The sequence below is a fragment of the Chlorella variabilis genome, assembly GCF_000147415.1.
Source record: "Chlorella variabilis unplaced genomic scaffold CHLNCscaffold_2, whole genome shotgun sequence".
NCBI classification, from domain to species: Eukaryota; Viridiplantae; Chlorophyta; class Trebouxiophyceae; order Chlorellales; family Chlorellaceae; genus Chlorella; species Chlorella variabilis.
The window spans coordinates 91811-100322 of NW_005435086.1; the positions used below are offsets into that span (position 1 = coordinate 91811).

Below are 8512 nucleotides of genomic sequence, written 5' to 3' on the forward strand. Positions count from 1 at the left end.
TGCCGGCATGTTACAGGCACCCAGCAGCCGCTCGCTCGTTGCTGCCGGCACCGGCGCCGCGCTACAGCCAGGCGGCGATGATGCGCAGGAAAGCCCACATGAAGGCGGGCAGCGTGAGCACAGAGGCCAGGTACTGCCACTGCAGCAGCGTGCTCATCTCAGCCTCGCCGTGCTGGTACAGAACCATCAACGTCTGCATGCAGGAGGTGGGGTTGCGGGGGAAGGGCAGGTGGTGGGGTGAGGATGGCAGGCAGGGTGGGTCACAAAGGCAGCAGCAGGGCGCCGCGGCAAAGAGCAGCGCGGAAGGCAGGCGCGGCGGGTCCGGCAGACGAGCACGGCTGCCCCCTCTGCTCTCTCTCGCCTGCATGTTGATTGCGGTGGGCGTGGCGTTGGAGAGGAGCATGGTGAGCAGGAACATTGGGTCCGGCGGGGCAAAGAGGCGCAGCGCCAGCGCCGCCACCACCAGCAGGGTGAGCAGGGCTGGCTGGATGACGAGCTTGAGGCACAGCGCGGCTAGCGTGACGCGCCGCGGCAGCCGCGACACAGACGGCGCCCTGCAGAACCAGCAGTGGCAGGCGCTGAGCGTGCGCGCGCATCGGGTGGGAAGAGCAGTGCAGGTGCAGGCGTGCCACATGCAACAGCGTGCCTGCCAGCCTGCCCGCCTGGCTCCCCCAAACAACAGCAGGGCTGCCGGCCTGCCTGTAGAGAACAGCTCCCAGCAGCGGTATTGCTGTGGGGATGAGGCCTGTGCCCAGCGCGTCGAGCGCCTCGCTCAGCATGCGCAGCGGCGGGTGCGGCGAGTAGAGCAGGCCCTTGACGGCGGGGATGCAGCCACACACAATGCCTGGGGCCCAGCGGCGGGGCAGGGGAGGCGGGAGGGAGGCAGGTGAGGGAGGCAGGCAGGCAAGCAGGTTGGCGCAGGGGCCGAGGCAGAGACGTGGCCAGCCCACCAAAGAGCAGGCCAGCATCAGGCGGGCGCACCCTGTGCAGCCCCGCGCAGCCCCCGGCAGCAGAAGCACAGCAGCACACCTAGGATGGCTGCCTGCGAGGGCAGCGGGAACAGGGCAGCCCAGTCCACGCCCCGCAGGTACCGCCAGGCGGAAGTGCTGGTGCGCCCCAGCCAGCCGTGCCCCGCGCCAACAGCTCCCCCTCCTCCCGCATGTCTTCCCTCTCCCGCCGCTGCGTCTAGTGCTGCCTTGCCGCCGCGGCTGCTGCTGCTCCAGCCTGCTCCTGATTCATGGCGCAACAGAGCTGCCGTGTCGTCTTCCTCTGGCGATGCATCCTGAGCTGAGTCATGGGCCTGCCACTGCGGCTGCTGCCGCTGCTCTAGAGGCGGCGGCTGCCAGCGCGCCGGGTGCCCTGGCCCCGCCGCACCAGGCGTGGGCTGCAGCTCTACCAGAACAGAGCCATGCTGCTGCTGCTGCTGCTGCTGCGCGCTGCGACCCTGGGGGCCAACAGCCGCCGTGCCGCAAACCGCTGGCGCCAGCGCGGAGCCGCCCGTCGGCTTGTCGGGCGCCAGCAGCAGCTCATGGTCACGTGGGCTGCTGTCGGCTGACCCTGGCCGGCTGCTTGCGGCTGAGCCCAGCCGACTGCCGCCCCTGCCCTTGAGCAGATCCGAGAGGGTGGGCATCTTGCGCAGCTCGCTGCTCACCGGCAGCAGCTGCCCGGCAGCTGCCCCTGCCGCTGCGTCGCCATCGACGACCGGGTTGCCGCCTGCAGCTGCCGCCGCCTCCGCTGCAGCACGCCCCCTCCGGATCAGGTTGATTGCCAGGGTGAACTGCCAAAGGGTGGCGGCAGCAATGTCAAAGGCGGTATATGCGATACCCAGGTGCTCGCAGTCTTCCCCCAGGGTGCGGTAGAAGACAGCCTGCTTGTCATGGCACAGGGTCGAAACAAACACTGCGGGGAGCGAATGGCGCAGGGAAGGGAGGTTGGGGTCGGGATGCGGCGGGCAGGCTGGTGAGCTGCGCAGGCCACCACAGCCGGCGGCGCACTGCATTGGCTGTAGCCAGCGGGCCGGGCCGCCTGCTGCAGCGCAGCCTCCCTCAGCGCGCTTCGGGCGGCATCCCGCCCCCCGCTCCCCCCCCCCACTTGCCTAGAGGCAGGTTGCCGACATTGCCGAACGAGCAGGAGAGGAGGAGGAGGAGGGAAAAGGGGGAGGTGCGGGGCAGCAGGAGGCGGCTGGCGAGTGCGCCGGATGCCAGGCCCAGCAGCACAGAGGCGGTCATGTTGGCGAGCAGCGGCCAGAGGCGGGTGAGGGAGGCGAGCGACACGGCCTGGGCGACTTTGGAGAAGGTGAGGGCGGGCGTGAAGACGAAGAAACACATCTGGGCCAGCACCTGGCAGCCGGGGCCGTCCAGCACGCCCTGCGGGGAGTGGAAACAGTGGCAGTTAGGGCTGGAGGGGCAGACGAGTGGGAGAATGGCGGAGGTGGGGCCTGGTAAGGTAGGGATTGACGAACCGAGGCAGCAGCCAGTGCATGATTACCTTGCGTGCCATGGCCGCTCCGACAGCACCGAGCAGGCAGACGATAATGGTGGGAGTGGCCGATGACACGAGCAGCTGCCAGGCGGAGATGCCGCCGGCGCCCGCCGCCTCCGCCATGGCGGCTGGTGACCACCGCGCTCCTGGCCCTCCGCCGACTCAGATCTTAGGTCCGAACCTCACTGAGATGCTATTGAGTGGAAAACTTGCTGCACAGGCCAGAAGGCTGGAGAGCGGCACCAGGGCATGTGTGCTTGGGAGCCCCAGGCGCCTTAAGACAAGTTCATGGACAGCGTGTGGATTATGGAAAGTGGCAGAGGCCTCCCCATGGGCTCGCCATTGCGCGCCCTGAGCAGAGGAAGGCCAGCTGGACTCGAAGTGCTGTCCGTGGTCTCTGCGCCCCAATCGCATTGCGTTCCATGTCCTGCTTCCCCGCACAGCACTACCGTGCTTCTACAATGCCTGGCTGCTCTCCCAGCACCCAGCTCAACTGATCGCCGCCTGCAGCTGCCTCCCCACGCCCTCCGCATTGCCTACGGCACCCAGAATGGAGTGGCACGATGTTGCAATGGAGGCGGAGGACGAGGACGGCGCGTTCACTCTCGTGCACGAGGGCCCAGACGCGCTCACCGCCCAGCAGCAAAAGGGGCACCGGGGCAAGGCCTCCAGCCAGGCGGAGCTGACGCACGACCTGCAGCTGGCCGCCTTCCCCGAGCTGTTCAAGCGGGAGCCGGCCGAGCAGCGGCTGGCTCGTGCGGCGGCGGCGCAGCAGTGCTGGGACGCGCTGGCGCAGCGAATGCAGGTGGGTTGTGGTGCATGGGGGCAGCAGGCGCTTCCACACGGCACCTGGCTGGGCGTACACGGCTGACGGCTACTCAGCATTTGCCCATCGCTGCCGCTGCTGCTGCCGGCTGCTGCCGCCTGTCGCAAGCACTTGACGCTGCGTCACATGCTCCGCTGCCCCTCCCTCGCTGGCCACATGGCGCCCTTCACGCCCGGTCTATGCTGCTGCCGTCGCAGGAGACTCTGGAGGCCACCGATGCCGAGGTGTTTCAGGAGCTGCTGCGCTTTGCGCAGCAGAGCCACCGCCCGCCGGCCCCGCGGGCCGCGGGCCTGCCCGAGTTTGCCGGCTGCCAGCGGGTGCCCACAGGCCTGGTGCTGGCCGGCGGCGTGAACAGCGCCGACCACTGCCACACCTTCCCGCGCCTCGCCGCCTTCCTGCGCCAGCACGGCTGCTACGCCGCGCTGCTGCACCCGCACAGCCTGGGCAAGGTGCCTGGCGACGCAATTGGCGAGGTCCTGCGCCAGCTGTCGGGCATGGCGGCCAGCAAGGCAGAGCACATGGACGCACTGCGGCAGTGGTACCAGGATGAGACCGGCGCTGGCAGGCAGCAGGCGGCGGCGGCAGCAGGCGGGGAGGCGGCGGCGGCGCCCGGCGGCGACCAGCAGGCGCGGGGCCTGCGCCAGCGGCCGGCCGCCGCCGCCGCAGCGGGGTGCGCCACCGCGGCGCAGCTGGCCAGCCGGCAGCGCCCGCTGGTGGTGATAGTGGAGGGCACGGAGAGCGTGGATGAAAAGTGCCTGCGTGACTTCATCCTCACAGCCAGCGAGGTGAGTCCGGGGTCGGGGTGTGGAGGCGACCATTGGCCGAGAGACCCAGCCCAGCCAGGGCTCCCTGCCGCCCGCACCTCTGCTGCCGCCACTGCGTCCCAACAACGCCCGCAATGCCGCCCCTGCAGTCGTACCAAGACGTGCCGCTGACGCTGGTGCTGGGGCTGACCACCACCGCCGCCGCGCTGCACGGCCTGCTGCCCCCCAGGCTCGTGGATCGCTGCCTGGAGATGCAGCATTTCAGGCTGGTGGGTTGCGACGCCCGCCAGCCTGGGCCGGCTCCCGTAGCCTCTATGGCGCCTCTCCTCCTCTGCAGCCTGCCAGCCCGACGCATGCCACGCCAGGCACACATGGCTGGGGCGCACACAGCCCCGCCGCCGCTGGCTCGGCGCTGGCTCACTGCCGCTGCTGCTGCCGCTGCTGTTCACTGGGATGCAGGCCAGCGCCATGACCCGGCTGGACGGCCTGGTGCAGCAGGTGCTGCTGGGTGGCGGCGGCCGCTGGCCGGGCCTGCTGTTCAGGTGAGGGCGGGTGAGGCGGGCTGGGGCTGGCGGCCTGGCCTCGACCGCTGCGCAGCATGCACGTCAGCCAGCGCAGGGCGCTGAGCCGCTTGTCAGCTGCGAGCTTCGGCGCCAGGCAGCCAGGCCCTCGCCTGCAGCACATGCCCATCGCGCTGCCACCTGCGTGTGCCGAACTTCTACCGCCATTGCCTCTTGTGCCTCTCTCCCTCGCCACGTGCGTGTGGCTGCCGCAGCCGCGCCATCCTCAGCAAGCTGACCGACGCTTTCCTAAACCACTACTACAGCACCGGCTGCATCATGCAAGGGCTCAAGGTGGGGGGGAGCGGTGTGCTGTGGTAGTGTGTCTGTGGTTGCGGTGGTGGTTGGGCTGGCGGGGCGCCAACCATGCCGCAAACAAGCATTGCCCCACACGGTTGCTGCATGGGTGGAAGCAGCCGCAGCGGCCCTGCTGCCGTGCTGCGCCCTAACCCGACGCCGCACCTCGCATGCAGGTGGCCTCCCTCAGCCACTTCCTCACCCAACCCCTGAGCTTCCTGGCTGCCGCGGCGGTGGAGGGGCCAGCGGCTGTGGAGCAGGCGTGCGCTGACCTGGACCCCGCCACCCTGGCACAGGTGCCGCGCTGTGCTCCCGCCGGCCAAGCCGCCGCTGCACCCTGCCTGCCTGCATTGGCAGCGAGAGGGCTTGAGGAGCCTGTGTGGTTGCCACCATGCCACTTGGTGCCAGCCTGCACACGCATCGGCTTGCCAAGCACGCGTGCTGCTGCCCATGGGGTCTGGCTGCGCAGGCCCGGCAGGCGCTGGGCGGGCGCACCAACGCGCAGCTGGCGGCGGCGGTGGGGGAGGCCATGGCTGGGTGGAGCCGCTGGTGTGTGGGCCTGCAGTGGCTGCTGGCGGCGGCGGAGGCGGCGGGGCACCGCGGCCAGGGTGAGTCTCCTGCCTGCCTGCCTGCCTGCCTGCCTGCCTGCCTGCCTGCCTGCCTGCACACAACTAGGAGTGTGAGAGGAGCAGCGCAGAGGGTGGGTCATGCGGCTGATGGGAGGCTGGGCAGGGCCTGGGGCGGCGCCGAGCGTGCCTCGGCTGCCGGCCCGCCTCCTGCGCCCTCCTGCAGACTTCCGTCCTTGGAAGGTGATTGAGGAGGCCCTGGTGCACGACTTTGCCGCCGGGCAGCTGCAGCAGCTGCTGGGCGCCATCGAGCCGCAGCTGCGCAGGCTGCCGGCCGCGGCGGCGGAGCAGCTGGCGATGCGGCTGCTGGAGCGCGCCGCCGCGGTGTGGGGCGGCGTCCAGGCAGCTGCAGGGCAGCTGGAGCAGCTGGCGGCCCTGGCGGGCGGCCAGGCAGAGGCAGAGGAGAAGGCAGCGGAGGAGGAGGAGCAGCAGCAGGCGCCAAGAGGCCGGCGGAGGTCGGGCGCCGAGGCCGCCGCCGCAGCGGCGTGCGAGGCGGGAGAGGCGGCGGCTGCGGATGCCGACCTGGGTGGCGGTGGCAAGCAGCAGGGCAAGGCCAAACACGACCGCTTCCACTCCAGGCAGTCCCGCAACGCAGCGCTGCTTCAGAAGTCGGCACAGCAGGGCGCGGCCAAGGGCGGCGCCTCGGCTGCCGCTGCCGCCGCCGCCGCCAAGAGGCTGGCGCAGGAGGCGGCCTCGCCGGGCGCGGGCCTGGCGGCCTGGCTGGCGCCAGCGCTGCGCGAGCTGCTGGCCGCCCCGCCCACCAAGCTGCCTGGTGAGGCGGGCGGGCAGCCTGCTGCTGGCTGCTCCCTGCTTCGTGCCTCCTTTGTGGCGTCAGTGCAGCTCAGCTACGTGTTTTTCCTCTTGGTCAGGCGACATGCTGCCCGCTGCCGCTGTTCACGTGCGCCCGCCCCGCTTTCCTCCCGCTTGCAGGCGCCTCTGTGTTCACCTGCCGCGACGCTGGCGCCCTGGACTGCCTCACAGCGGAGCCCCGCGTGGTGGGTGCCTGCGCCTGTCGCCACACCCGGCCCTCTTCCCCATGCTGTGTCCCCGGCACAGCGCGCCACCACCACCACCGCACTGGATCACACACACTCGAAACACGCGCCGTGCGTGGCTCCTCTGCCCCGCGCAGGCTCTGCACATGGCGCTGACCGAGCCGCACCTCTTCCTGCCAGGCCTGCCCGACAGCCTGGGGCTGAACGCGGCGCAGGACGATGCCTGCCTGGCCTACTCCATTTTCGACCAGGTGGGGGGGGCCTCTCTGTCTCCCTTTCCCCCGTCCCACTTTTTGACATGCTTGTTGTGGATGCTGTCGGTGCTCGCGGGGCGCCCGCCCCCTGCTGTGGGCTGTGCGCCAAGCTGCGCCTGCCACGGCCACCGGCTGTGCCCACCGGTGCTGGTGCCGCCGCCAACCGTCCCGCTGCTGGTACCGCCCGTACCACTGTTGCAGGACCCCAAGTGCGTCAACCTTGCAGACTGGTACCAAGCCTTTGCGGCGGTACACGAGGGGGCAGCGCAGCCAGGCGGCAGCGCTGGGCCCGCCGGCAAGAAGCGCAAGGCCGCTGTGAAGAAAGCCAAGAAGGCGGCCAAGAAGGATGCCAGCGGCAGCCGCAGGGTGGCGACTGAGGGGGAGGAGGAGCAGGAGGGGCAGGGCGAGGAGAGGCGGAGGGTGCGGGAGCTGACGGCTCGCTTCTCCCAGGCTACGGCTGAGCTGCAGTATGTGGGGCTGATCAAGCCAGCCAGGCGCCGCCGCGGCGACTACGTGCACCGGGTGGTGCACATGCCTGCGGCCGAGTAGCGCTGCTGCTGCATGCTCCGATCACGCTTGCTAGCCCGGCCCGGCCCTGGTCTGCTGATGTTGTTCTGTGAGCAGGACGCCGTGCCGACCGGCGGCGCGGAGGCAGCATGGGCTGGTGGCTTGCGGCGCGGCTGCGCTGTGTGCAATGCGCCGCTTCACCTCCTTTATTGTAATTGTACCATGCGGTGGGAGAGAGCTGAGTTGGGAGTGGAGAAGAAAGGAAGGAGGAAGCGATTGTCATAAGTAGCAGCGCTCCGCCACCAGCGCAAGGCGGAGTCAGGCGGGGAGGTGCCACTGCCAGCGGCCAGACGGCTCAGCTGCAGCAATCGGCTTCTTCTGGTGCTGCGACGCCTTAACATGCAGCGAGGACTGGCATCCGTCTCTCCTTCCAGGGCCTTCCCCACCAGCGCCCACCACGCTGGCACATGGGCAGAATTGCTGAGGTGATGGCTGAGCACACCTCGATCACATTAGTTTGTCGAAACCGCTCTTCGGTACTTGTTCCAGGTTCTTCTGTCCACCTGCGTGCCGACAATGAAACTCGCCACTGCTGCCGCCCTCTCTGCTCGCCCGGTGGCCTGCAACGCTGGCCGTGTGTCGGCTCGGGCATCATGTACGTCCATGGCTGAAGGGCGCTGGCGTCCAATGCGCGCGGGGCGCATGGGCGGCCCCAGGAGGCCCGAAGGCATGCACGGCAACTGCACGTGAGTAGCGGTGACCCAGCCAGCCCTCAGGGTGTACCTGAGGTCCCCTCGTTGCCGGGAGACACCGATGCGCTGCCTGTGTGGTGCAGAAGCGCAGCCGATCGCATGCTTGGATGGCGGAAGCCACCGGCGCTCCGCTCCTTGGCCCCCCCCTTGCCTGCAGCTCCGAGGGGCTCAGGAACTCCTGGGCCGGCTTGGAGTCGCTGGCGCGCGAGCTGGAGGAGGGCTCCACTGGCCTGCTCGACCCCTCGCTGTTCACTGGGCCGCGCCGCGCCGGCGCCTGGCGCCGTGCCCCCACCCGCCCCCTCCCCTTTGACGTCATTGAGCAGGCCGACAGGGTGCTGCTGATGTTCGACCTGCCGGGCATCGCCCGCAACGACGTCAAGGCGAGAAGCTGCGGCTGCGGGGGGGGGGGGGGGGGGGGGGGGGGGGGGGGGGGGGGGGGGGGGGGGGCAA

The 8512-nt window shown here is 70.1% G+C and overlaps 3 protein-coding genes across 3 annotated transcripts in view; 2 read left to right on the forward strand and 1 right to left on the reverse strand.

The window, feature by feature from the left end:
• Positions 1-61: 61 nt before the first annotated feature.
• Positions 62-2604, reverse strand: CHLNCDRAFT_137557 (hypothetical protein; the record flags this gene model as incomplete). Its single annotated transcript, XM_005851297.1, has 6 exons — positions 62-193; positions 461-554; positions 640-844; positions 1030-1867; positions 2217-2366; positions 2488-2604. The coding sequence occupies 6 exons, from the start codon at positions 2602-2604 to the stop codon at positions 62-64; spliced, it is 1536 nt and encodes a 511-aa protein (XP_005851359.1).
• A 427-nt stretch (positions 2605-3031) lies between these two features.
• On the forward strand, positions 3032-7352 carry CHLNCDRAFT_49769 (hypothetical protein; the record flags this gene model as incomplete). The annotated part of the gene is made up of 11 exons (XM_005851002.1): positions 3032-3286; positions 3505-4092; positions 4221-4340; positions 4531-4613; positions 4847-4925; positions 5105-5224; positions 5398-5536; positions 5721-6326; positions 6485-6549; positions 6687-6800; positions 7005-7352. The coding sequence occupies 11 exons, from the start codon at positions 3032-3034 to the stop codon at positions 7350-7352; spliced, it is 2517 nt and encodes an 838-aa protein (XP_005851064.1).
• Positions 7353-7833: 481 nt separating this feature from the next.
• Positions 7834-8512, forward strand: part of CHLNCDRAFT_56644 (hypothetical protein) — a gene marked incomplete at its 3' end in the record, with an annotated part of 3926 nt that continues 3247 nt past the window's right edge. The window contains exons 1-2 of the mRNA XM_005851003.1: positions 7834-8056; positions 8220-8442. Of these exons, the coding sequence (XP_005851065.1) occupies positions 7887-8056; positions 8220-8442 (393 nt within the window). The 5' untranslated portion in view covers positions 7834-7886. The remainder of the gene's footprint in view (positions 8057-8219; positions 8443-8512) is intronic.